This window comes from Carassius gibelio, chromosome A5 (assembly GCF_023724105.1).
Source record: "Carassius gibelio isolate Cgi1373 ecotype wild population from Czech Republic chromosome A5, carGib1.2-hapl.c, whole genome shotgun sequence".
Classification (NCBI taxonomy): Eukaryota; Metazoa; Chordata; class Actinopteri; order Cypriniformes; family Cyprinidae; genus Carassius; species Carassius gibelio.
Genome location: NC_068375.1, coordinates 12,588,439 through 12,616,016, shown reverse-complemented (window position 1 = coordinate 12,616,016; position 27,578 = coordinate 12,588,439). Strand labels below are relative to the sequence as shown.

Sequence of the window (27,578 nt, the reverse complement as noted above, 5' to 3'; positions counted from 1 at the left end):
CCATGGTTTCTGTGTGAACTGATTATTTTGTAGACATCTTTTGAAAATTAGAGTTTGAGGAAGATAAAATTAATTAAGTTTTTTAAATTATTTTTTTAAAAAGGAAGTCAGTGTTGCGTTAATATATATACTTTTTTGTTTCAAAAAAGAAAAAGAAATACGTAATTATGAGAAGTGCCCTTTATTTCACTTGAGCCCCTGCCCCTCAAAATGTCTGTCCACGTCCCTGGCCTTGTATCTCTCCACTTGTTAAGGTGGCTGTATTCAAGTCAAGTCCATTCAAGTCGCCTTACAGTAAAAATAGCAGAATCAGACATGGTAAAGGTCTTTCCTGGTCAAATTAACAAACATGGTATCATATGATATTAATGGATATAAGGCTGTAGATGGTTAAATAGATGTATGAAAGAAAGAAACCAACAACAATTGGTCAAAGCCAGTCATGCTGATATTTATCTGGGCAGAATTCCAGCATTAAAAAATGGAACTAAAAGTATTTACATGTACAGTAAATATAGAAAAACTAATCATGTAGTTCAACAAGTTCCTTTCATAACAAGTTCCTAGTTATGACAAATACATAAGGAATATTTTAATGCTTTCAATTTGGTAAAGATCAAACAAGTACCTTTAACATGACAGCTGTTCCTTTTTTTGCAAAGAGCTGTATGAAGCTGTAATTTAATGTTAATGTATTACATAAATTGTTATTATTATTATTATTATTATTATTATTATTATTATTATTATTATTATTAGTGAAATTGCACTTTCACTTGCAAAAGACATTTCAAATGTCTCAAATGCTTGTTCACCCAATATTTATTTGAAAACAATATAAAAAATAAAATTGTTCTTCATATAATAAAGTTTCTGCTTAAGTATATGCTTCATAACAACAATTATTTTGATCAGTTATTGTGCTTGTTACAGATGCATGCTGGGTGGAGACAGATGACGACGACAGGAAACATTCCACCCTGGAAACTGGAACAACCTGTTTTCATGTTTCAGGTAACAGGGGAGGGGCTAAAGCTACAAATATACCTTGCATTGCTTAACATACCCTGAAAACACTCTCCGCAGTGAAAGAGTGACACTTTGATAGAGCAGGTGTGTTTGACTTGGATTATTTGTTTAAAGAATGCTGTTGGTGTGTAAGATGGACCTGCTATCTTCGGGACTGTTGTTTTATTTATAGAAAAATAAGACTCCAGCGAGGTGAGTATGACTTTAATCATCTATAATTAGTAAATGAACACTTAAAGGGATAGTTCACCAAAAAATCTAAATTATGTCATTAATGACTCACCCTCATATTGTACCAAACCAGTAAGTCCTCCGTTCATCTTGGGAACACAGTTTAAGATATTTTAGATTTAGTCCGAGAGCTCTCAGTCCCTCCATTGAAGCTGTGTGTACGGTATACTGTCCATTTCCAGAAAGGTAAGAAAAACATCAAAGTAGTCCATGTGACATCAGAGGGTCAGAATATTTTGAAGCAACGAAAAAAACATTTGGTCCAAAAATAGCAAAAATTTACAACTTTATTCAGCATTGTCTTCTCTTCCGTGTCTGTTGTGTGAGAGAGTTCAAAACAAAGCAGTTTGTGATATCCGGTTCGCGAACGAATCACTCGATGTAACCGGATCTTTTTGAACCAGTTCACCAAATCGAACTGAATCATTTTAAGCGGTTCGCATCTCCAATACGCATTAATCCACAAATGACTTAAGCTGTTATCTTTTTTAATGCAGCTGACACTTAAAACAAACCAATATCCCGGAGTAATTCATTTACTCAAACAGTACACTGACTGAACTGCTGTGAAGAGAGAACTGAAGATGAACACCGAGCTGAGCCAGATAACGAACAAAAGATTGACTCGTTCACGAGTCAAGAACCGCTTCTGTCGGACGCTTCCTATTCGAGTACCGAGGAGCTTGATGATACTGCGCATTTGTGATTCAGTGTGAAGCAGACCGACACACAGAGCGTCTGAACTGATTCTTTTGATGATTGATTCTGAACTGTTTCTGAGCTAATGTTATGAGCCCAGGTAAACCGAAGGCTTGAATGAAGGGCAATCATCGCCAATGACGCCATTACATTGAGTGCAAAAGAACCGGTGAACCGTTTTCTTCAACCGGTTTATTGAATCGAACTGTCCGAAAGAACTACTGGTGATACGAACACCGATGCAACTGGTTCTTGACTCGTGAACGAGTCAATGTTTTGTTCGTCATCTGGCTCGGCTCGGTGTCCATCTTCAGTTCTCTCTTCACAGCAGTTCAGTCAGTGTACTGTTTGAGTAAATGAATTACTCCGGGATATTGGTTTGTTTTAACTCAGAGGGAGTGTCAGCCACATTAAAAAAAGTTAACAGTTTAATTAATTTGTAGATTAATGCTTACTGGAGACCAGTGTTGCCACAGTTACTTTGAAAAAGTAACTTAGTTACTTTACAGATTACTTGATTTAAAAAGTAACTTAGTTACTTTACAGATTACTTGATTTAAAAAGTAACTTAGTTACTTTACAGATTACTTGATTTTAAAAGTAACTAAGTTACTTTACAAGTTACTTTTTTAGTTATATTCAGCAGCTGCCGACAACATAAAAATGACAACCGGTTTTGCCAACACTCACTTTATTGGAAGTGTATTTTTAACAGTAACATCCACAATCTATCTCCAAATTATTTTCTGAAAAAATACAAGTTTTTACAAAAAATAAAGTCAGTCTTTCTTGACTTAACATAAATACTATTAAAATATTAAATATTAAATATTAGATTTCTCTCTATCACTGAATACTCCTCCTCCATGTAAGAAAAAAAAGCTGTTCTGTGAGGCAGCGCGGCATTGACAGTGGTAGGGATCTTGTTTATTATGGCATGAAATGAGGGCGAGTCAACCGTATTTAATGGCATTTCCTCCACAACAAACTGCCCGACTAACTTCTTCAACTCTCCCCCACTTACTGGTTTTGCACCGAAGTCCAGCTTTTGTTGTTTAGGTGGTCGGGGACCTCCTGCTCCCTGCTTCTCATCACCTGGTGTGACTTTGACTGTGCAGTGCTGCGACTCCAAATGTTTTTTTTCAAATTCGACGTAGTTTTTTTGTAGCTAGATAACACTTTATCGCCGCCAGCACAGAGTGTACAACGGACCTTAATGTTGTCATCTTTAGCTGACACAAACTCAAAATAGCGACTATCTCCATCTAGAAAACGCACATCTCTCGCCTCCCTCCATTTACGTTTGTGTCGCTGCGTGGCACGTACACATGACGTGAACTTCATGCATGCTGAAAACGTGACTTGTCGCATACGTGACTTCACTCCCCGAGATGCAAGAAGAAATAAATATTTTTATTAAGGAAAATGACAAAAATAGTAACGCACAGTGACTTGGTTAAGTAACTTTAATCTGATTACTGGTTTGGAAATAGTAATGCGTTAGATTACTCGTTACTGAAAAAAGTGGTCAGATTAGAATAACGCGTTACCGGCATCACTGCTGGAGACGCGAACCGTTTCAAACGATCCAGTTCTATTTGATGAACTGGTTCAAGAAGATCCGGTTACATCGAGTGCTTCGTTCACAAACCGGATATCACAAACTGCTTTGTTTTGAACTTTCTCACAATAGACACAGAAGACAAGACAATGCTGAATAAAGTCGTAGTTTTTGCTATTTTTGGACCAAAATGTATTTTCGATGCTTCAAAATATTCTAACTGACCCTCTGATGTCACATGGACTACATTGATGTTTTTCTTACCTTTCTGGACATGGACAGTATACCGTACACACAGCTTCAATGGAGAGACTGAGAGATCTCGGACTAAATCAAAAATATCTTAAACTGTGTTCCCAAGATGAACAGAGGTCTTACTGGTTTAGAACGACATGAGGGTGATTTATTAATGACATAATTTAGATTTTTGGGTGAACTAACCCTTTAATGGTTTTATTTGAAAACATTTCTCATTTTGATATTGAAATGATTCAAATATTAGAACTGTTATCTTGCTCTGGCCCTTTAAGTCAAATATTGTTTGCTCCAGACTAATTATATTATTTTGCATATTTCTATTTATGTAATGCTGTCTTTATACATTTATTTCTCCAAACATTAGGGGCAATTGAGGATAAACTTCCAGCCTTTTTAAAGGTTTGACATGATTTATTGACACTATGACCAACTTCCTAGCCTGCATTTTCACATTGCTCCAGATCTGTGTGATGCCATCCCTAGGTAGTGTACATTTTTTTATGCATTTGAACTATGGTTTGACAGTTGCTTAGATGTAGGGCAGATATGTAACACAAATGGAAATCCTTCTGAACCTCACAATGCAAATATATAAATACTATTTTATGAAACCATTATTATCAATACGTGTTAACTTGCGTATTTTGGCATTTAATCATATATATTAAATTAGTTCTCTGTTTTTTTAGCAATTATTTTTCCTCCAAAGAACCTGACTGTGGGATTATTGGATTTTAAGGCTACAGCAGAATGGCTTCCTGGGAAAGGAAATCCTCCTGACAGCAGATATACCTTGGAGTTTATAACTGCACAAGAAATGTACATACAGACTTTAAAAATAAATAAATAAATACAACTTTTTTATTAAGCAATTATGTTTAATGTACTCATGATGATGTTTTTTTTTTTTGGGCAGGTCTGGACGAAAGTGGAATCGCTCTCCAAACTGCACTAACATAAAAATACTGAAATGTGAACTGACCTTCAATATGCAAGCTGAGCTCAACTGGAATTATTTTGTGAGGGTCAAGACTACATTTAAAAATATGAGCTCCAACTGGACAACTACTTCAAAGTCTTTCCAGCCATATGGAGACAGTAAGTTCAAATATATTATGTATATAAGACTTCCAGGATTAATGTCGTAAAAAAATTTGTCAGAAAAGCTAAATAATGCTCTGGTTTGGTTGTTTGACTTTCTGTTGGATTATTCTGTAGCACGCCTGAGTTCCCCAGATGTAAAAATCTCAACTGAACAAAAGTCCATTAAAATTGATTTTAGTCATTGGCTGGAATTAAAACCAGAGATCAAACCACTGGAATACCTGCTATACCTTTTAGAGAACAGTCCTGCAGGGGAATCAACGGTAAATGCGTAACATTTTTGTCTTGTACAATCACTGATTTTTTGAATGAAATTTCTACATTCATTAATGCATTACTTAAAATGTGTTGATTCTTTTTTTTTTACTTATTTATGTCATTATTATTGTCATTGAAGTTTTTAGCACTGATATCAACCTCAGAATCTCCCTTCATATTCCATGATGTGTCATCCGGCAAGAACTACTGTGTTAGTGTTTCTGCCAGTCATCAACAAGTCTTAAAGTACAACAACTTCAACACCACCAAATGTATATTTGTATTAGGTAATATATATCATTTTTTGTATAGCAGCTGACACTATTTGTATAGTGTTTAGAGTGTGCATATATAGAGAGAGAGAGAGAGAGTGAGAGAGAGATTCATACTTTTATTCAACAAGGATGCATTAAATTGATCAAAAGTGAGAGTAAAAAATGATTACTATTTCAAATACAGTAAATGCTCTTTTGAGTTTTCTATTCATTGAAGAATCTAATTTCTACAAAACTAGAAAGCAGCACTGTTTCTGGCATTTATAAAAAATGATCAAATAATTAGAAGAAATGTTTCTTGAAAAGCAATTATGATTTCTGAAGGATCATGTGACACTAAAGACTGAAGTAATGATGCAGAAAATTCAGCTTTGCATCAAAAGAACAAATGACATTTTAAAACAGAAAACAGTTATTTTAAACTAATCGTTTTACAAAATGTTACTTTTTTTTTTTTTACTGTATTTCTGACCAAATAAATGCTGCCTTGGAGAACATAACTTCAAAAACATAAAATCAACTTGATTACAATTGTATTTTATGTTAATGTGTCTTAATGTTTTTATAGATTCTACTAGAAGCTTTAGGCCAATGGTGTGGATTGTGGCTACACTGCTAATTATTTCAGCTGGGATTTTGTTTTCTTTTGGTTATTTTTACCACATGAGGCATAAAAACAAGAATCCCCACATTCCAAATCCTTTGGTATGTACTTCAATAATACAAAGATCATGTGCATGTCCTTATCTGACTTTAGAATTTAAGTTTCATTTATCAGTTGTTGTACTGAAATAATTATGTGGACATTCCTTGATTTTTTACAAAACATTATACCCTTGCAAGATGTTTAATATTTTTATATACAGCATACATTTATTATGTGTATATAGGCCTCAAGTCCAACTAAAAAAATCTGAATTTCAATGAATTAGATACAAAATATCAAACTGTGTGGCATCTGCAAACAAATGTTGCTAGAGGTGTTCTAGGAACTAACTTTGCTTTCTGAGACAATATTTCTATTTCTTTTATCTGGTCTCGAAGTAATTTTTGATGTATTTATTCACACTTGTTTACTTACTAACAAAAGTGAATTTAAAACATGAGCTAACATGAACTAACAATGAACAGTTGTATTGATAAAAATACAACTGTTAATTTTGAATGTTAGTTAATGCTTTAAATAAAGTTAATTAATGGAACTTTTGTTGTAAAATGATGCCAAATAAATAAATGCAATGCATGGTAGAGGTTCACCATCCTTTACGATAATAGAGTGTAATTTTTTTACAGGTTGTTTTTCCAGGATATAAATGGGTCCTAAAACTGATCCCTGAGGAATACCAAAAAGTTACAGTGACCCCACCAAAAACAGTAAAGAACACAGACGGCTATCTGTTCTATGAACCAACATCCTTCACCAATGTTACCCCTCCAGAGCAAGCTGTGGAGGCCGATACATCAAATCAGTGTTATAAAAACACACTAACTGATGATTTGGAGGATAGTGAAGATGTTGAAAATGTAATATCTGAAGAGCATGAGGAAAATATACATCCAGGTAGCGAATCTGAATCTGGATCTTCCAGTACTTGTACTTTAAACTATTTGAGATCATCCAAAATACTACAAACTGTTATTATGAACACGTTTGTAAACCTAGATATGATTAGATATTATGCAGAAGAAACTATTTCCTGTTCTTCTGGCAATGGCTGTGAAAGAGAAGTGCCTGCTGAGGAGGAGGTTGACTTCTCACCTGATTTCTCCTCAGACAGTGGCTATGAACCAAGATAAAAGTATTTATGAACTTCCAAAGCTCTACTATCTAAACTATGAAGGCTCTTAAAGAGGAGATACATATCCTGAACCTACTTTGAAAGGTGGAGTCTGCGAGCAAATTCAAGCAAAAAGTATCCACCTTTCACTTGAGCCATGCAAAATGGTGTTAAATTTGGTGATGCTGAAGATTAGAACATCCGTAACATCAAGGAATAACACTTGAGAAGGTACTGGTATAGAAACCTAATCTGGGTTGGTTATACCTGGAGAGAACTCTGTTAACATACCCATTCATCTTAAAAGCACTTATAGTTTTCTCCCGCATAAGGAACTCTTGGATCTTCAAGATATTATGCTCTTTACACAAAAATCTGACTCTAAGACTGACTTCTGTATGGTAGAATATAAGGAACTTTGGACCTAAACATTGATGGTTATTGGCCATCTTGTTGCTGAGTGCCCAGTTGAGGTACTATAAGCAGGTAATGTTGAACACATTTTGAACTATGGAAGGTGCGCCTACTTCAGGAATAAGTTTGAGCTGCACATTCTGTCACTGTGATGCATCTAGGCAATAAATGGCCATTCAGACATTTTGATGATGGACTCCAGGTGCTACATGAAGTAAATTAAGATGCAGTGCAATACCTGATTGACCTGAAATATTGGACAGTTGAAATTGTATTCTATTGTATTCTAAAGTGTGTTCAGATTTCTGTAAAAATCTGTTTTAAAAAATTTACTAATGGAATATATATTTTTTAACATCCTCTCTTTTGACAAATTTCACAGTATAATGCAGTTCCCACAGTTCTTTTCATAGAATTCTTGTCTTAGTTTTTTAACAGATTCAATGAATTTTTGTTCTGAATTATTACAGTATTTGTAAAAGGAATATTTAGACATCTAAAAGTTATAATTACTACTGGCACACTTGCACAAAAGATATAAATAATCTACATGTATCTTTCACGAAACATCAGTTTTACTGTCCCGGTTATATTTTCACGTCTTATCCTACCATTTGTATGTGAATGTGTTTGTACTTGTTTTCTATAAGGCACTTTCTAAACATTTTCTATTTTAAAATGGTGCTACAATATCTAGTAAAATGTTATTATTATTATTATTATCCTGGGTTATATGTATATTGGGGCACAAGTCTGTATTGTCATTTAAAAATATGACAGCCTGAGAGTGAGACGGTTTTGTTTACTTGAAATGTTACTGACTGTAATGCTGCAAAATGCTTACCTTTAATAGTGCTAGTGAAACAGGTTGTTTGTTTTATGGTTTAAGAATGATTAACCCTTCATATAAAAGAGCCAAGAAAAAAGTAAATGTTATACATTTATTTTTAGGTATGCTTTTGAAGTTGCAAATAAATATTGAAAAACATAAATATGCAACAGTGCCACTATGGAGTACATATAATTTCTTTATATTTTCTTTATATTTACACATTTGGATGATTTTAAAGATGATTTGCCACTTGCAGACAAAAGTGAGAAATCTGTTGTTACTATATTCTCTTCCCTTCTTGTCCCTTCTTATTTTTCGTCAAGTCAGTCTCCCCCAAACAGAGAAGAGAAAAACCCTTTCCTTCCATCTTCCCCACGTACACGCAGTGATTTTGTGGTGCGAGTGCCTCTTTGAAAGCCTGTCTGTTCCTTGTTGATTTCCTTTTCCTTCTCTTGTTGTTGGAGTTGAACCTGATGACAGATCACCAGACGCATGTCCTCCTGGAACAGAAATTTGTTGGCCAGTGAAAGTAAAAGAAGAGCCAAACTAGATCTATTTTATAAATATGTGCAATGCATAGTGGAGGCTAACTATCATTTACAATTATACTGTGTATGTTCAATACAGTTTGTCACTGCAGAAACTAAAATGGTCCTAAGACTAACCCCTAAGGAGCTCCAAACAACTGAACTAGCCTTGCAAAAAAAAAGTAATGAGGACTGTGTTTCTGTGAACTGTGTTTCTGAATACAAGAAGGATGTCAAAGATGGCTCTCTGTACAATGCATGGTGTGTATATATATATATATATATATATATATATATATATATATATATATATATATATATATATTATGAAAAAATATAAGTAGTACTTCCTGTGCAAAACATAATGGGTGGTTTCTAGGGCATACCACTATAATAACAAAATCCAATTGGCATTACTGGATTAGAAATTCATTACAAGTTACCAACCTGCCAAGACTCAACTTCCTGAGAGAGTGCCACTTTGTGTCTGATAGTGTTCAGAAGCTGCTGGTTGAGTGCATCACGTTCTTGTCGAGCCAAAATGATCTCCTCTTCCAAGGCACTATGATAAAATAATAGACCATTTCAAGCTACACTCAGACTATTATGCAAAATATCCCCCATTCATCATGCATCGTTAGCTTATCACTTTATCTCCGGCATTAAATATGACACAAAGAGAACAAAAAGTTGAAAAGCCTTTTGATCCAGTTCTCACCTGTAAGAAGGTTTACCGGGACTGTTATGAAATGGCTTCACCTGCTCCCTCAGCTCTTCTAATTCAGTTTCTCTAGACTGTAGCTGATGAAAGAACAAAACATCACATATCACCTTAGATGAAGATACTCATTCTATATGCATGCTATTGTGATGTCCTCGTATTATTTATCTAACCTCTTTCTGTAACCTCTGAATTTCTTCTTCTTTTTCTTGCAAAATGGCTGAATGTCCCAAAATGGTTTCTTTTGCCTGTTAGAGATCAAAACGAAAACAACCAGTCAGCAGAAATAGAAAGTGTGATGAAGAGAAAAACTGGGTGAGGAGAAAATCAAACACTTATTTGCATAAAACCCAAAGACTTTTGATAGTCAATATACATTGCTTGCAGTGCTGTAAACATTTGCTACAAGCTAAGTTGAAGCATGCACACCTATCTATTTACTTTTTTTTAAACAGGGGTTGAGCGCTACCTGGGACTGTTGGATCTCACTCTGAAGTGACAAAGGGAAACAGGTAGTCTCCCCCAGATTGGCCTCTTCTCCCAGGGCTTCAACCCTTTGCTGCATGGTATGGTTTACTGTGCGCAGCTGAAACACTGTGGTCTGCTCCTGTTCCAGCTGTGAAAGAGCCAGAGAGAGCCAGACTGAAACACTTTAGGGGTGGATGGATTCTGACCAGCGAAATCTGAACCTGAAACTTAGGCTGCCCAATTCCCAATTCTCATACAATTTAGTAGCAGTGGTATGCAGGAGACTTAGTTTGCCTCAAATCACAGTATGCTGAAGATCATATGTCATGGTGGCCATATGGTACACTTTAATTAGTGGATTCTCAAAGTGTGCATCTCTGCCCACAATGCCTCTCAGAACAGAACTGTCCATTTTGCTTTTTTTATTTTGTATATTCATATTGGTAAGTTGGTAAAAATGATTGATGTTTTTGAAAGAGGCTTATGCTCAGAAAGGCTGCATTTATTTGATTTGGTGCTAAAGAAACTTCTTATTCTTACTATTCTTATTATTCTCACTGTTAAAAAACAATAATGCTTCTTAATATTTAGCATTATTATACATTTAATCAAGGTTTTTTTTTTGATGAATAGAAAGTTCAAAAGCATTTAAAATTTAAAATATAATATTTTGTAACAAATATCTTTACTGACTCTTTTGATTAATTTAATTACTGTTTTATTTTTTTTTAATGCATTTTATTGGGTTTAGTGATTTTAAAAAAATGTAACAGTTATATTGCTTAAAATGTATGTGGAACACTGATGCATTTTTTTCAGGGATTGATGAATTGAAAGTTTCTTATTATTATTTCATAATATTAAATTAGTCATTTTACTAGTGCTTCATTCTTTGTGGTGGATTCTTGTGTGAAATGGACTTCCCAACAGCACTAGTAGTGGGAGTTTGTAGATAAGGATGAGCCTTTGCATTATGTATATCAGACATCTTTCTTATATAGAGTTTCACACTTGCTCCCCATCTTCTAGAAACATTCCTTCCCAATTTCTATCATCTGGCACATAGTCCTCACCTCCGTTTCTTTATCTTTCAGACTGGTCTGTAGCTCGATCACCCTCTCTCTCAATCCATCCCTCTCAGATCTCAGCCGGAGGTTGTCTTCTTGAGCTGACCTCAGTCGTTCATCCATATGAGTACAGCGCTCTTTCAAAACCCTGTTCTGTTATATACGATCAGTAGTGAAAAATAACACAGAAAACAGTGAATCAACAGTTGACCATGTCAAAATATCAGCCTGGAGGATATATTGGTTTAATTCTACTTTGATCACTCATTTTGTGTCCATACCTCTGCTTGCAGACTGTCCAGTCTAGCAGAGCTTATGGATTTGCTAAAACTTGTATCCTCAATTTCTTCTCTTATAGAACGAAGCTCAGTACGCAAAGTATGCTCTATAGCCACTGCCTTGAAGAAGAAACGGAGAGAGAAAGGTTTAGATGTAGTCAAACATTATATCTAGGACTGCTTCTGACATCAGATGGATACCTAAACCAGCGGATCTACAGTCCAGCCCTGTATCTAACTGTATTCATGTTACTACATCACTAGACATGGCTACCCACATAACCCTGGATGCCTCTGACAAGATAAAATAGGAAACTGGGGTCTTCTGATTGGTCACCTCTGCCAGCTGTTCCACAAGTTTTTGGTTGTGGTTAGAAAGCTGAGTCAGCTGCTCACTTTCTTCATGACGCCGGCCACGACTCTGAATGTGTTTTTGTTCCAACTGCGCACGCAACGCTGTGATGTCCGCCTGCAGTTCTGCGTCCCGCTGACTGGCCTCGAGGTCGCGCACCTCCAGACGTCGCTGCAGCACGTGTTTCTCCTGCTGCACAGCCTGTTGTACAGAAAAGACTTTGTTTGTAATTCACACACTTTAAAAGAGTTCTAATGCTGATAATAGGTTTGATTCAGAATGGTATTGGGTCTTTTTATGGTGAAATGTTTATTTGGAGGGTCTTGAAGGTGGTGTATAAAGTAACCTTTATTACAGGTTCTATCATTCAGGTTTTTAGCACAATTTTGAGACCATTGATACAACCGTCTCTAAATGAAGAGTCACCATAAAGTATTACTGGTGCAGCATCATATGCAACATCATTTCAATATGCAAGAGATATAAACACTCAAAGTCAATAATGCTTGAGCATTTTCCTTTTTATGTTTATTTCTTAAGTACAAGTCCTCTAGTAGACGAGTACCAGTGTGTAGTTTTAAGATTGTTAGGAATTGTTTTTACTCTACCATTCAAACATAAATATTTTTTTGCGCAAATCACGATATATTTTTTAGGATTATTTGATGCATAGGAAGTTCAAATAACAGCATTTCTTTTAAATAAAAACTGTAATTTTAGACTAATTTAATGTGTCCTTACTAAAGTATTAAACAAATGAATGGTGGTGTAAATCTAATCTATAAAAACCTTTTAAATCTTTCTTCCATTACAATAGTAAAATAACAAGGTTTTAAAATAAAATTGGCACATTTTGGGTAGAGACAGCCGTTTGCCACAAGTTCATTTTAGACATTTTTATTGTGATAGATGTTTTATATGCCGTTATTATTTACTATTCTTATTCTTAATATAAAGATTTAAAGAATTAACAACGTATTGTGCAAGCAAATTTCTCTACTGGACAATAAAGAATATTTTAATTAAAGATTGTTTGTAAACATAAACATGTTACTTTACTGAGTTAAGGTCCGTTCACACCAAGAACGATAACGATAACTAAAACAGATGACTTTATTAGCGCACACACCAGCAGACGACAATGATCTGTTTATTATAAGCATGCACTGCAGTTATTGTATGCTGTCTGCTGTTTTAAATGCTTGTGCTTGTTAAAGTCGGGTGGATTCCGACTTGCTGTTAATTGTTTTTTTTTATCGGCTTTATCGAGTTATCGTCCTTGGTGTGAACAGGCATTGAGAGACTCCATCACTTCTGACCACTCATTCTCATTCATACCTCCGTCTCCCTTTCCATCTGCTTTATCTGAGCGGCCAGCTCCTCGTTTTTCTCCAGCAAAGCTTGGCCCACCTCAGCAGCCAGGATCAGGTCCTTTTCCAGCAGTGTAGGACTGCTGTCATCCTGAGGTGAGGCGAGAAGATCATCTACTCCCATTGTAGGAGCCATGATCCGGTGACCGGAGGAAGAGTGTGACGAAGAAAAGGGGAAGAAAGAATCCTCCAGGATGGGAGAGGGTAGGTTCTCCTTCCTGGATGGAAACATTGGTCCGTCCCTTAAGTTTCACGGATGAGCAGGACTCCAGGTAACCGTCCTGATAGTCAAAAGCTGTCCATCTGCATCCTTCCCAGTCGAAATGTCCAATGCTCTAGTCTAGCCTGGATTTTCTTTAAAGAAAGAGTCACACCTCTTGGGTTTGAATATCCTTCAAAAGATGATCAACCCTTGTGCGTGTCACATGTAGGGTGTACTGAGGCTGAAGCTTCCTTCGAGGGTGGAATCGTCAGTTGATTTATTGTTCTTCCTTAGAAATCTTCCTATGGACAAAAAACATGTTGAAACAGGGGACAATTGAGTAAACTCACCCTGAAATTCATGACACATAGCTGGCAGGTGTATTCATTCACAATATCTAATATCTCCTGAACCGTAAGAGCTTGGGTTTCTTCCCTGTTTCTTATCACAAAAACACATCATTCATTTCTTCCTTTGGGCATTTCTATTGTTGTCGAGGAGTTTCTTTTGGGGACACGGCCAACATAACAATGTCTCAGTGTTTCTCCCACATTCCAGCAGTCATTCAAGACTCCTCAGTGGCCCAGTGACTTCACCCCTTACAATTAGCTAAACCGGTTTTAAAGAGCACAGGTAACTAAGACATAAAGTAGGTGGCTCTGACCTTCTTAATGCAAATATTTCCCAACCATTATGTTTAATATTGCTGGAAAGTGTTTTCTTGGAATAAAACAGGCTGCTTCCTGGTCTGAGGATCATAATGGGGGAAACAGTCATAAATAAATGATCATGTAAACCAGAAACTCTTCCTAAAGTGTTTATTTTTTAAACATTATGTGGTATTTTATGGAATTGAAACGGTTGAATCATCAACATTACTCTAATGCAGTGTAAATACAACACCCCAAACTGTTCGTATCAACTTCACAGCAAATAAAAGCTTAAATAAAATACTTAAGAACTTGAATGAATGTTTTCTATTCAAACTATTTTCCAATAAAGTCGGTAAGAAACCGTCTGTTAGTAGTCAAAATGTCTCTATTGACTATTTACAAACAAGAAACGCTTTGTTTTTCCTACCTGGGAAGTTCCTGCTCCACACTCAGCATGAAAGGTGACAAGGGAGGGAGGTGCTACTGATCGCCTTGGAAGCGATTAGGCCACACCTTCTCATGGCGTCATCAGTTCAATGGGAGGAGCCGGGTACACATTTACATTTACAATTAGTCATTTAGCAGACGCTTTTATCCAAAGGGACTTACAGATAAGGACAATAATAGCAGTCAAAACTAACTAAAGAGCAGCAATATATAAGTGCAAATGACAAGTCTCGGTTAGCCTGATGCCGTACACGTAGCAAGGTATATACACACACACACACACACACAAAGAATAACAAGTAGATAGAATTGATAGGTACAAGTTTAAAAAAAAACTATTTATTCATAAATGTAAACATGGGGGAATTAAACAATTGCTTTGAATTTTGAAGGCAGCAGTTCAAAATATCAAAAAACAATATTAACTTCGAAAAATAAGAAAGCTTTCAAATGAATTTTTGTAAACATTTTACTGTTTTTATCCCATTTAGCCGTCATTATGTTTGTTTGTTTGTAATGTTTAAAAAAACACTATGATTTATTAATTTGTTCATTTATGTTTTATATGCCTTATTTGGTTTGTTTTGGTTCACTTCTATCTTCTTCATTTAATATGTAACCTTTTTTTTCGGAAATCAACAAGTTGATTATTAATATTTGTAAAATTTTACAGATAAAAATCTGTTAGATATTACAGTACATTTCTGCTTCTGGTTTGTACTTTTTTATATATAAAAATGAAGAAACAAACACATTTGCCTAATTTGACCACTTTGGAATATAAATTATCATATTAATTTATGATGTTTATTTTCAAAAGAAAATTTGTCAAATGATTATTTTTACAATTATTTTTGATGGATATTCAAATACATAAATTTAAGTTACCATTAAAATACAGTATTGAAAGGAATTAGCCCCCTTTGATCACATCTCATTTGTTGCTTTGCAGCCTGAAATGAAGACAGACACAGTTTTTGTTTTATCCAGCTGTATTTACTCAGTGCAACTTATAACATCCACGTGAAAGATATAACACAGACATATCAGATTTTTTTTTTATTAAATAAAAAAACAGTATCACCCCCTCCTAAACACAACTAGGTGTAGCTAATCACCTTCTCAATGGCACACACTCTATGTATGTGCAATTCTGAATTTTAAACAATGAATTAAACACAAAAAGAAATACTAGCTAAAAGAGACAACTCTGGATTAGTACAGCCTTGAATCTCTATTCAGTTTCATGAGAGACTTTCCTGTGGACTTTCCTGTCTTATTTTATTTTCAATCTTAATAAATAAAAGAATTAACATACATTATTAAGTTTTATACTTTTGTCTCTCTCTCTCTATTTTCTTTTGTACCATCACTCTATCCTATTTCTTTACATAAAGCATTAAAAATATAATTAACAAATTCGTCCCATATTAAAGAATTGACAAGCCAAAGGATCGTCCTTTCAAATAATCTCTAAACTAATTTTTTTTTTTAACTACAACATGCTTCAGTGTGATCAAAGATAATTTTATAATAATGTTACATAACCCTCTTCTATCTAATATGTTCTATAGGTAAGTTAATTATTCATCATTTCCACAGATGTTATCCTGATTAGCATAAAATTCTCACCATAAAAGAACCCATTCAGGGGCTGTTAGGTAACCTGCTCAGTGCTGCCACTTTCTGGATAAAGTAACCCACTTTACATCACTGTGTGGAGGGAACAGCTTCCAGTTGCAGGCAACCAGCTTCCAGATACATATAACTGGAGATCATGATTACACGATTTACAGTCAGCTTTGTTGGACTGGTTGTTATATTCCTAGGAGTTCAAAATATGGAAATGGCTCATAGAAACCATAAGGAATTCTTGTGTGTTGATTTTTGCTACTGTGAAAGGATGGGTTTGTTCGGCTCCTGGCGAAGGCCTCAGTCTGTGTAGGTGTTATGAGGCCTGTGGCCTGGCTGTGTCCCTCCCTACGGTAATAATGAACTGAGTGTGGATTCAGATAATATCCACACAAACGAGAGCCTGTGAAACTTGCAGCAGCACTTCCTGCTTTCTCTTACAGACCCTAAAATAACCTAGTTACAGCTATTGCCCTACTCCGAATCTTGACTTAGAGCTGTAACACAAGAAGACCTTGAAACAATAAAAAGGAATTTTGAATGACATACAAAAAGACCAATCAAATACTAGATATATATGCATGCAATGGATGTCAGAGTTTGTCCTTAAATGGTAAAAAGAATAATAAGTGGAATCACTTGTGTGCTATATAAGTAAATACACTTAATTTGAGTGGAGTGATACTGCAATTTGTCTATTATTATATGGCTTAAATGTGTACTTTTTGAAAATGGGAGGAGCTTGGACTCAACTGGCCCCTCCCACGCAAGCTTTAGTCCTGTTCAAAAAAACTGAGAATCAGACTCACAGAGATGGAGAAACGCTGTGCTAACTGGACCCTTCTCCTGGTGCTGTGTGGCCTCCTGCCACTGACCCCTCAGGCTGGCAGGACGATGCCAAAACTCTCGGACAAGAAGCTATGTGCCGATTCAGAGTGTAGCCGTGAGTAATGCAACCAGCACTTTTAACTTCCAGGATAGTTTTTTTCTTTTAGTGCTTTCTTTTAAATGTTTAAGTGCTTTCATCTGAGCTGGTTTATTTAACTGGTGGCTGTTTATTCACAGATCCCATTCTCATTGCTAGAGCTCTGCAGGATTATTACCCGCAAGACTGTCGCTTCATTCACATCCATCAAGGCCAATCTGTCTATGTGTATGCCATGCTGAAAGACCGTGGGAACCTCTTTTGGGCTGGCAGTGTAAGTTCCACAAGGCTCAGTTACTCAATTACAAACATGCAGGATTTAAATCATTAAAACTTACATACATAAAACGTACTCTCCTCTCTGAAAAAATGAAGTCACCCAGTATAACCAAGTAAACCTGTTTGTGAAGGTTCAAGGGTCATATTATGGAGACCAGGAAGCTCGTCTGGGATATTTCCCCAGCAGTGTTGTTGAAGAGACACATGCGTTAATGCCTGCAGAGGTTGAGGTCAAGACCGATGTGCGTATCTGAATCTTTTGTCTATGATAAACAAAAAGAAATTGATGCATGGACAAATACATACAATAAAAACTGGCCATTTAGGATTAATTCTATATACATATATTTTTTTCTTTTCAGAAATGGGACTTTTACTGCTATTAGGATTGTCTTGGCTGGAACATGAACATGACCGATTTGTGATTACACTCTGCACTCTAGTATGTCGTTTATTATTTCTAGTAAGCAAGGATTATTTGCTATTCAGAAGAGGAGAACATATAGAACCTGACTGTAGACTGTAAAGGCTTTTTGATGCAATAAAACTGAGCTGCTGCTATCTGGCTGCTGATCCTTTGTATCACATGATGTTTTGGTAAGGAAATGTGTGAATGAGAACTAAAGAGAAAATCAATTATTATGCCTAACTCAAGCGAGAAATGATTGCATCTGCCTTCATTATCTTCATACGAGTTTAGCAGTAGATATTCGGTTACTAGCAGAGTTGGTCATGCGAATTTCCATAAAGACCAATAGTGCTCGAGGATCGCATATTATTGACTTGGCCTTCCTGTAGCAAGGTGACAAATAATTAAAGTGATTTAACATCAAACTAGGTGAATAAAGTGTAAAGCACTGTTCTGATAAGTTTATGGTCGACTATCACAAACATTTCAACTTGGGTGGTCTAGGGTGAAGTTACTGATGAGACTGGTTGTGTTATTAATTTAAAAGCATATATTAGAAAATGTATTATTTATTATGAAAAGTATAACAAAAATTATAAGATCTAAAATGATGACCTACAAAAAGTTGTAAAATGCCAAAGATATTTTAATAGCATAGGAAAGCTAATGAGGTTTTCAGTCAACAGTATTCCTTCTCATTTATACCTCCTCGTTAGGTTAATGCAATAGTTTGGTTTAATATAAATATAAGGAAATAAGTATGTAGTTATTTTTCCTACAACTTTATCAGATTCTTACTTTTCCATAAAAAAAATGATAAAAGTTTGATATAAGCAGCTTTACTATTGTTGAATAAGTGAGCCATTGCTAAAATACCAAACAGTCTCAGTGACTGTAAACAATATGAATTCTTGGCACTTTTTCACCTGCACAATCACCTCGGCTCAATCTCAAAAATAACATTCAAATATTATCTCATGGGAGAAATCTGACCTATACACCATGCTTTTCAAATCTTGCATTAATAAACTTGCTTTTATTCATTCTCATTCATTTTTTGCAGTAACACACCAGCTCTCTGCAGCATACCACCATGTGAGTAGCACCTGCTATTCATGCTGACTTAACATTAGCTTTCATTCCAGTTTAAAGCTGTGTTCATAACCATCTTCAACCTTGGGTTTTAAAGCCCTGCTCCTGCTATTATCACGTAAAAACAGTGGTGAAAGTATATAGTGTGAAGCAATGCAGTGTCATTAACCAATCAAACCTGGATCAACGCACACAAATCTTGTCAAAACACTTAAATCCTGTGACTTTTTCTCTGGTCCCAGATCCATCATTAAATGAGCTTTACCTTTCCATACCGAAAACTAAAGCCATTGTGATATCTCAAAACAAATCATTTAACATACAGAGAATAAACAACACCACAATAATCACTACCAGTATTAGTTAACATCAACTAAGAATGAAAAAAAAAACTTTTAAAGTATTTATTAATCTTGGATAATGCTAATTACAACATGTACTAACACAGATTGATATCTGTTAATATTATTTAATGGGCCAGAGTTAACATGAAATTATTAACAGTTGTATTTTTATTAACTAACATTAACAAAGATTAATAAATACTGTAAGGAATATATTGCTCATGTTTAGTTAATGCTTAAAGTAACACTAACTCATAGGACCTTATGCTTACTCCTCTACAAATCAAACCATTAATAATGAGAGACTGCGGCATCATTTGCCATCTGATCCAGCTGAGTTTAATACAATGGCCCATTTTTGCCTGTTTGTCTTTGTCATAAAAAAAATGGTTGGGAGAAATACTTCTACACTCAAATACTTTGTCTTGCTGTCAAGCTGCAAGATAAACAGAAGCCCCTTTGTTTGGTGGCATCAACAGAAAACAATGCTTTATTGTAAAAGGGTATTTCTATGAAATCCGTTTAGGTAACATTTATCGTTAAGATTGCATAGCAAAGACAGCATAAGTTTTGGCCTGTCAGGAAAAGCTAATAAGTTATTCCCTTGTAATGTAACAGGAAGAAGACAAGGACATGAATCTAAAACACGGCAGTCTAGCAGCTTCACTTCTTCTGAGACCCAGCCACGGCCGGCTTGTCTTCACGGGTGATGGGAATGGTGCGCTCCGGGCCCTCTGTGTGTTTGCGTGGGGCTGTCACGGTTAAAACCCCATCCGCAGACAGGGAGGACGTGACAGAGGCTGGATCCATACCAGCAGGGACACGGTATTTTCTTAGAAACTCCCGCGAGATAAAACCGTGATCGTCCTGCAAGGGAAGCACAACCTCGTTATGAGCAGGTGATAATGAAAGGTCCATCTTTCACTCTGCTTATAGCTCAGTGTTTATTAGTGCTCTTGGTGATGACATGAGGATTTTAAACAGTAACGCCAGTCACACGCAAAGGTTTGGGGAGGTATTAGGTTGCAGTGTTCAGTGTTTATGCACTGTGAGTTTCTACTGTACCTGTCGATCCTCGTGTTTAGCGTGAATTTCAATGAAATCTCCATTGATTTTCACCGACAGCTCCTCTGGTTTGAAGTGTTTGACATCCAGGTTTAGGGAGAAACGGTCCTTTTCCATTTTCATCTAAGAAAACATAATTGATGACATAAATTATTAACAATTTAACAATTAGTAAAAAAAAAAAACATCACTTCAAATTTAAAAGAAAAATTTTAGAGTAGATATTTTTCTACTGTGACAGTATTAACCTGCAGACAAAATGTCATCACTATATTATATAGTCATAATTATATAAAAAATTATAATTATTAACTAATAATAATAAAAAATTATAATTTCTATTATTATCTATTTTATATTAGAGTATTAAAAATGCACATTACAATATTCTGTTGTCACGATGAAAAAATCATAAGAGATCTACAAATGAAGAATTCAGACCATCTGAAATTTGCATCTAAAATGATCATTTTTCATTAGGCTCCTATATATTTATATTCAGGACCTATACTTTGCCATTAAAGTAAAATGACTCAACCTAAACACAGGAGCCTGATAAAAATATACATTTTACAAGAATATTTCAGATGGCACTCAGAGGCTTTTGCATCTGAACTCTTTAAATACGCTTCACTTTCTTCACTTGCAAAAATATTTATTTCTCTTTTGATTTTAAAGTGAAATATGACCCGAACAAACTTAATGTAGATTAACCACAATGCTCAAAAACGTCACTGAAAACTTCGTGAACTTTTGAGCTCACCTCAGAAAGGCTGTTGTCCACCCAGCTTGGCCAGCGGAAAAAGGAAGGTCGTGGGTAGTACAGAGAGGGGATCATTTCGGCCTCAGAGATGGGGTCCCCAAAGTGCTGGTCAAAGATCCGGCTGGGAAAGAGGGATGGCCAGAAGGAGCGACGGAACCAGGGATGCTGGATGGCGATGTCCATTTTGTGTCTGGGCTTTAGCAGCACTCAGAAAACTGCTGCCTCTTCTGCCTGCGCACTTAAATAGAGCAGCACCGACGGCCCCTGGCACACGAGCCAGCGGTGGATCTTTCTGGAATAATGATGTAAACTGTTTGCCTGCTTTGCCTCTTTCACTTCAGCCCTCCCACTGTCCTCTACTTGCTACCCCGTCCCCTCTTCCAAACATCACTCTCTGTATTTATCCAAAGAGCTGATCAGATTTCAATTCACTCAGATACCAACTGGATTACAGTGCAAGCCCCCGATAGTGCTGATGGTGGTCCCTTGTGTTCACTGCAGTGTGTGGCTTGGTGAACCTGCCAATGTTGAGGGAAGTCAGTAGTTGCTCTGCATTCCAGTGCGTCCAGCTCATTTGGTTCCGGCAAAGATTAGGATGCCCACGAGGTGATGTGCCCGTGTGTATTTAGGTTCTGAGCCCCTTCGGAGGTTTAGTCTTTACAGAATCTGACAATGACTGTGGCTGAGGCTAAACACCATACAAAGTCAATCCCCATGAACAAGTCCTTGGCTGGGCAGAGTGTACGAGGCTTACTCGAGCTGGCACGCTGGTGGGACATCCTCATTTTGGAGGGGTAAGCAGTCTCAACCGCTTAACACAGGCAAAAGATGGTTCTGGATTTCTGTATTTTATTTTTGTTTCACCTGACCATTTTGTGGATTTTGTGCCATTTCAGTTCTGTGGATTTATTATTATTTTAGTCAGCAAGAATAAAAAACGATACTGGACTTGATAACATTATTGGATTTAGACTAACATTGTTTTTTTTTCTTTGTTTTTTTTGGAAAGTCTCTCATGCTCACCAAGCATTTGCTTGATAAATAATACCGTAAAAAAAGAGTAATATTGTGAAATATGATTACGGTTTAAAAATACATATTTTCAATTGCGATATATTTTAAAATGTCATTGTTTCCTGTGATGGTAAAGCTGAATTTTCAGCAGTCATTACTTCAGTCCTTAGTGTCATATTCCAACAGAAATCATTCTAGTATGTGACCCGGGACCACAAAACCAGTCTTCAGTCGCTGGGGTATATATTTAGCAATCAGCAAAAAACTTTGCATGGGTCAAAATTATAATTTTTTCTTTTATACCAAAAATCATTAGGATATTAAGAAAAGATCAGGTTCGATGAAGATATTGTTTACAATTCCTACTGTAAATATATCAAAACGTATTGTTTGATTTGTAATATGCATTGCTAAGAATTCATTTGGACAACTTCAAAGGCGATTTGCTCAGTATTTTGATTTTTTTGACTGAATGCAATATAAAAATGTGAAATATTTAATGCAATGAAAAAAATAATGCAATATGAAAATAATGTTTTATTTTAAGGCCTATTCCAAACTTTAACAATCTTTTTTTTTCTACAACCTTGAGCCTTAGATCAACTATTAGACTGTTTTGCTTATTAAATCTATCACTAAATCCATTCACCCTGCATCTGTGTATATATCCACCCATGGGCGATGCAGCTCCACTGTGTTTACTACAAGCTATTTGTAGCACCATTTATCACCCTCCTGTCTCAAGTGCGCAATCTCTCTCTTCTCCTTTCCCCTGCTGTTCTTTCTGCCCCTCTCCCTTTCCAGCCTTCCTGCTCCTCTCACACTCCGAAATTAATTTAATTGAGGTCTGTCAATCCAGTAAATTCTCCAGTTGTCTTGTCGACAAGCTACAGAGGTGGAAATGTCTGACCGCACAGTTCCTCATGCCTACCCAATGAGTATGGATTACGAGATGTGTTCTCCCCCTCGAATCTATGATCAGAACTTTGCAGAAGGTAAGTCAGATTTGAGTTTTGAGAACTGATAGAAATAGACAACATTTTAAGGCAAAACATCCTGTGTATTTCTTGTATTTTTATATTGCTGGCTGTCATGCTATGTCTCAGTGACTTTGAAACAACTTTGAATCACTTTAGATTTTAGTACAAACAAGTCATTTTGATTGTCACAAATGAGGGTCAGTCTAGCTAATAAACATATAATGTTCTGTACATCCATTTTGGCACTTGTACTATGACAGTGTTCACTTCACAATGAAATGTGACACCTCAGTAACAACTTATATTTAGAATTCCACACATGACCTGACCAAAATAACCTGTTGTCCCCTTCATGACTGATTATGAGCTGATCTTATCAAACACATTAGCAGCAGGTTTGGAGACACGCCACACTCTGCTACAGAAGAGTGTAATGATGCCACGTGTGACAAGATTAAAATAGAAACTGTAAGTGGAACCTGAGTCTTGATCTGTAGCTGGCATCATGAATTGTAAATAGACTTGACATACACATTTCCTGTGTCTTCTAGAAGACATTCCCAAAATTTAAAGGAAAGAGCGTTGCAACACTATGTAGGCCGAAATTGTGGCGCTCTAGCAGTTAATAAACAGAACTGCACGCATCCCGCGGAAGAACATTCTAACCGGAGCTACTTCTCCAAGTTTATGTCTACGGCGATTCACGACGGTTTCTGTTACTCCGCGGCGGTGACGAGCTTAACAGGCTTCAATAGTCCAAAAATAATCACTTATTATAAATGTACCGTAGTGATTTGGGATAAGATAAAAACGCGGTTTGGTAGATGAATGTATGATGTACTCGATCATTATATACTTTTAGAAAATATTAAACACAGAAAAAGTTACATAATGTTGCTATAATACAGTTCGCAAGATGCATAAAAAGTACATGTATTTTTTTAACAAAATAAAGATAAAATAAAATAAATGTGTCCGCCAAGTCATGTATACCATTCAGCAAAATGTAGACAAACAAAGAAAAATGATATTTTGTATTTATTTGTACATTTTTATTCCTATAAAGTAAAAACTGTCCTAATATAACAACGAAGAAAAAAAAACATTTATAGTAATATTATTTATTTATTAATACTAATAAATCATCATAATTTATTTACTATTAATTACTAATTATATCTGATTTATTATTTCTTAGAAAAATAGGGCTGTTTTAATAAAACTTTGAAAAGAAAAGAGTAATGTAGTGCAAAAACAAACAAACAAAACATCACATGATATCATGAGGTCAAAAGTCTCTTAAAATGTGATATAGCCTACTTTAAAAAAATTTAGGCTAGTCAAGAATGTGGTACAATAACCCTGAAACTAACTAAATAAATAGATAAAATATCAAGATGCTTTAGGGTGGAAGGAAAATATACTATACATTTTGACATGATTGTTACAGCACATGTCAAAGTCGACATTAGTTTGGTATTCACTTACACTTTTCCGAACAGGAAGGAGGAAATTCTGATATACAGTAACAAGTTGAATGGAATGTAGCATAATCAAAAAATATGTTCATATTGTGTTGTTTCCACTTGTCATTGTACACACTGTGAGAGTATGATTAACTGAGATCATGATGTCTTTGTTTCCCTTCTCACCCCCTCAGCTCTGAGTCCCAAGGACCTTTTGGCCCCTGTCCTGTACCACGGTTACTACATTCGTCCCCGAATCAACAAGCAGCTTGAGCGGGGCTTCTCTCAGATAGAAAGCGAAGATGATTGGTATCGAGTTTTGTTAGATGTGTGCCAGTTCACACCAGATGAGATCAGTGTGCGAACAGTCGACAACCTGCTGGAGGTGACGGGGCGGCACGCTCAGAGAATGGACCAGCACGGCTTTGTGAGTCGGGAGTTTACCCGCACCTACATCTTACCGATGGGTGTGGATCCGTTGCTGGTGCAGGTGTCTCTCTCACATGACGGGATACTGTGCATCCAGGCACCGAGAAAAACGGAGGACCTGGAGCCTAAAATCAACCAGCTCAAGATTAAAGTGGACAAGAAGGAAAGCGAAAGCTAATAGAGTGGACTGATGTAAGCAGGCCCACATGGAATCCCGCAGAACTCTAGAAAAGTCTACCGAGTTATAATGCTTAGCACTCGCTGCTCATCTATTAAATATTTAGGATATTTTAAATCAGTTGACATTCTCTCACTTCTGTTCTCTCACAGTTTGTTAAAATGCATTCCACAGAATTCTGCAGATTCCCAACTGAAATTATTGCAGATAAAGTTTACAGGTTCCTTCTGGGTCGAGTAAAACAGACTCGAATCTATCCAGTGGTTGCAGATCTGAATGAGAGTTTGCAGTCGATTGTAGAATAAAAAAATAAATAAAAGTGATGGGTTTTAAGCAAGGTCCAGCATACATCACCAAAGAGAAGAATGTTGTTTCACTGGAAGATATGACATTTTGATAAAAAATGATGAGCTTAAAAATCTCATTAATAAAATGTATTTCGAAAATAGTGAATTTCCATTTCTTTCTCACTTTAGGCTAGTTGGGATGCTCAAACACGCAAAGCAAAGTTTTAAAAGCATCACAGAGTCTTTACAGTTTTCTGGAAATGGTTTACTTCCTAGGAAATTGACACACTTCAGCATTAATCAAGGATTTTCTAAAAAATACATAATATGCCATTTTAAAAGGTTTCAATTTTTTACCTGTTTATATTCACATATGCGGTTATTACAATACAGCTGTTCAATACTATACAGATAGTCGGCTGTAAACGAAGAGAGTTCTCAGTGTAAACACGGGGACATGGATCTCTTTCCTAACCAGTATCATTCTGTTCATGAACGAATGACTGCAGAGATATACAACATTAAAGACATTGTCAAACATTCACGACCTCAAGGTCAGCCTCAACGATAGGGGCGTTGCAGTTCCAGGTACAAAGGTAGCTTTCTGTAAGAGCTACACCTGCAGGACTGCAGTTTCAGAGAAACAAGGAAATGGAAAATGAGCAACTGAACAACTCTAAGCTAACTTTGCACGATCTCTGTCATGGGCAGCAGTGCAACCAAAACATTGGATAAGTGAGTAGCCAAACATTTGAATGTTTGAATTGTTTTAAACACACTGGGCACGGTTTACAGTGTTTATCTATTCAAATGCGACAGGTTTCTATGACATGAGCTCATTCTATAGCAGTAGGATCTTTGATCGGGAGGAAAGATTCATTTGTGTTAGTAGATGCTGTGCTGTTCACTATTTAACATAAACGTGACCTTTTAAGTAATCCTTGCTTTGAGAAACAATGATCCTCTGTCTGTTCACATTTGATCATTTAAATAATTAACAATGCTGTTAAATTTGTTAGAGGCAAGAAAAGCCAAACCAGATACAAGAAGGTGTTCATAACATGTTGCATTGTTCAGAAAAGAGAAAAATCTATTGTTTTAGCATTTAACAGGACAAAAGAGTAGTTAAAGATACTTCCTCTTAACCCTTATAAAAAGTAGACTTTACTTTACATAATAATACTTTAAAAGTATCTTTATATGTAATATCATAATCACGTCATTTGTCTTTGAAATATGGTTAAAGTCTGCCGAATGTACTGGCGAACATTTATGGTAAACTAAAATGTATATACATACAATTACACATTTGAAATGATGAAGTTGTAGTTTAGTAACTTTAAATGTAAAATCAAATAACCCAGTTAAAATAATCAAGTGTGCTACATGCACGTTGCATGTAAGTCAAATCAAAGTAAGTGTACTTAAAGCATGACAAATTTATTAAAACATAGTCATTTAAAATACTTTAAAGTCATAAAAATTCACTTTTTAAAAGTGTAGGTGTGTCATGAAAGTATACTCTCTTTAAATACATTCAAATTGCCTTTTATTTAATTCATATTTTATTACAAAATATATACTTTAAGATGTGAATTGCACTGTAAGAGTACATTCAATACAGTTACGTGCAGTTCTTTTTCACAAAGGATATGTCTATCAATGATCAACTTCATTTAAGGAACTACACTACAGAACAGATAAACTAAATTTATATTCAAATTGTACGTTTGTTTATTTGTTGCTTCTTAGATGGGGAATAAATCCAAGAAAACTTTCACAAAAGAGGACAAAAAGAAGAGGTAACCTAACAAAACAAAACAAAAATGCTCAGCTCCGTTTATGAGATAATATATTAAGGACTTTGATTATCAGAACAATGTTTATTACTTGATTATCCAGTTATGTAATATTGGTTGCTATTTAACCACATACGTCTTCACAGCAGGTCCACCTGTGGTTCCTTCTCATCAGGTGTGTTGGTTTAACAGGTCACTAATAAACCTTTATGTAAATATTTGTAAATGACAACTTTTTTTCACAGCAGGCCCGTGTTGATCCTCATGTGCATGACCTAGTGTCGGCCGAACCACAGTATGCCCAGGTGAATAAAAAGCGGAAGCAGAATGAAGATGGTTTACACTACGCAGAGATTCGAGTCCTACAGTCTGAAAATACAGTCAGCAGAGGA

The 27,578-nt window shown here is 35.8% G+C and overlaps 5 protein-coding genes across 6 annotated transcripts; 3 read left to right on the top strand and 2 right to left on the bottom strand.

Annotated features, from left to right (window-relative positions):
- The first annotated feature begins 953 nt into the window (after positions 1–953).
- On the top strand, positions 954–8,569 carry LOC127994669 (interferon lambda receptor 1-like). The gene is made up of 8 exons (XM_052591820.1): positions 954–1,221; positions 4,143–4,261; positions 4,468–4,597; positions 4,695–4,876; positions 4,997–5,145; positions 5,280–5,427; positions 5,984–6,120; positions 6,709–8,569. Exons 2-8 carry the CDS (start codon positions 4,201–4,203, stop codon positions 7,210–7,212), a joined length of 1,311 nt encoding a protein of 436 aa, XP_052447780.1. The 5' UTR covers positions 954–1,221; positions 4,143–4,200; the 3' UTR covers positions 7,213–8,569.
- On the bottom strand, positions 8,535–14,594 carry LOC127994643 (BICD family-like cargo adapter 2). Of its 2 annotated transcripts, none has more exons than XM_052591819.1 (10): positions 14,505–14,594; positions 13,191–13,726; positions 11,838–12,053; positions 11,504–11,620; positions 11,229–11,375; positions 10,157–10,303; positions 9,861–9,935; positions 9,685–9,767; positions 9,414–9,528; positions 8,535–8,939 (listed from the first exon to the last, which is right to left on the bottom strand). In XM_052591819.1, the coding sequence occupies exons 2-10, from the start codon at positions 13,452–13,454 to the stop codon at positions 8,763–8,765; spliced, it is 1,341 nt and encodes a 446-aa protein (XP_052447779.1). In that variant the 5' UTR covers positions 13,455–13,726; positions 14,505–14,594; the 3' UTR covers positions 8,535–8,762. The 2 variants fall into 2 exon arrangements, with proteins under 2 accessions (XP_052447779.1, XP_052447778.1); XM_052591818.1 differs by having other exon boundaries at positions 13,191–13,722; positions 14,505–14,555.
- Positions 14,595–16,962: 2,368 nt separating this feature from the next.
- Positions 16,963–17,921, top strand: LOC127994979 (melanoma-derived growth regulatory protein-like). Its single transcript, XM_052591841.1, has 4 exons — positions 16,963–17,099; positions 17,222–17,355; positions 17,492–17,602; positions 17,723–17,921. Exons 1-4 carry the CDS (start codon positions 16,970–16,972, stop codon positions 17,744–17,746), a joined length of 399 nt encoding a protein of 132 aa, XP_052447801.1. The 5' UTR covers positions 16,963–16,969; the 3' UTR covers positions 17,747–17,921.
- A 473-nt stretch (positions 17,922–18,394) lies between these two features.
- Positions 18,395–21,357, bottom strand: LOC127994887 (alpha-crystallin B chain-like). Its single transcript, XM_052591839.1, has 3 exons — positions 21,034–21,357; positions 20,271–20,393; positions 18,395–20,072 (listed from the first exon to the last, which is right to left on the bottom strand). Exons 1-3 carry the CDS (start codon positions 21,214–21,216, stop codon positions 19,869–19,871), a joined length of 510 nt encoding a protein of 169 aa, XP_052447799.1. The 5' UTR covers positions 21,217–21,357; the 3' UTR covers positions 18,395–19,868.
- A 142-nt stretch (positions 21,358–21,499) lies between these two features.
- On the top strand, positions 21,500–25,548 carry LOC127994903 (heat shock protein beta-2). The gene is made up of 3 exons (XM_052591840.1): positions 21,500–21,827; positions 22,852–23,042; positions 24,688–25,548. The coding sequence occupies exons 2-3, from the start codon at positions 22,949–22,951 to the stop codon at positions 25,098–25,100; spliced, it is 507 nt and encodes a 168-aa protein (XP_052447800.1). The 5' UTR covers positions 21,500–21,827; positions 22,852–22,948; the 3' UTR covers positions 25,101–25,548.
- Positions 25,549–27,578: the final 2,030 nt, after the last annotated feature.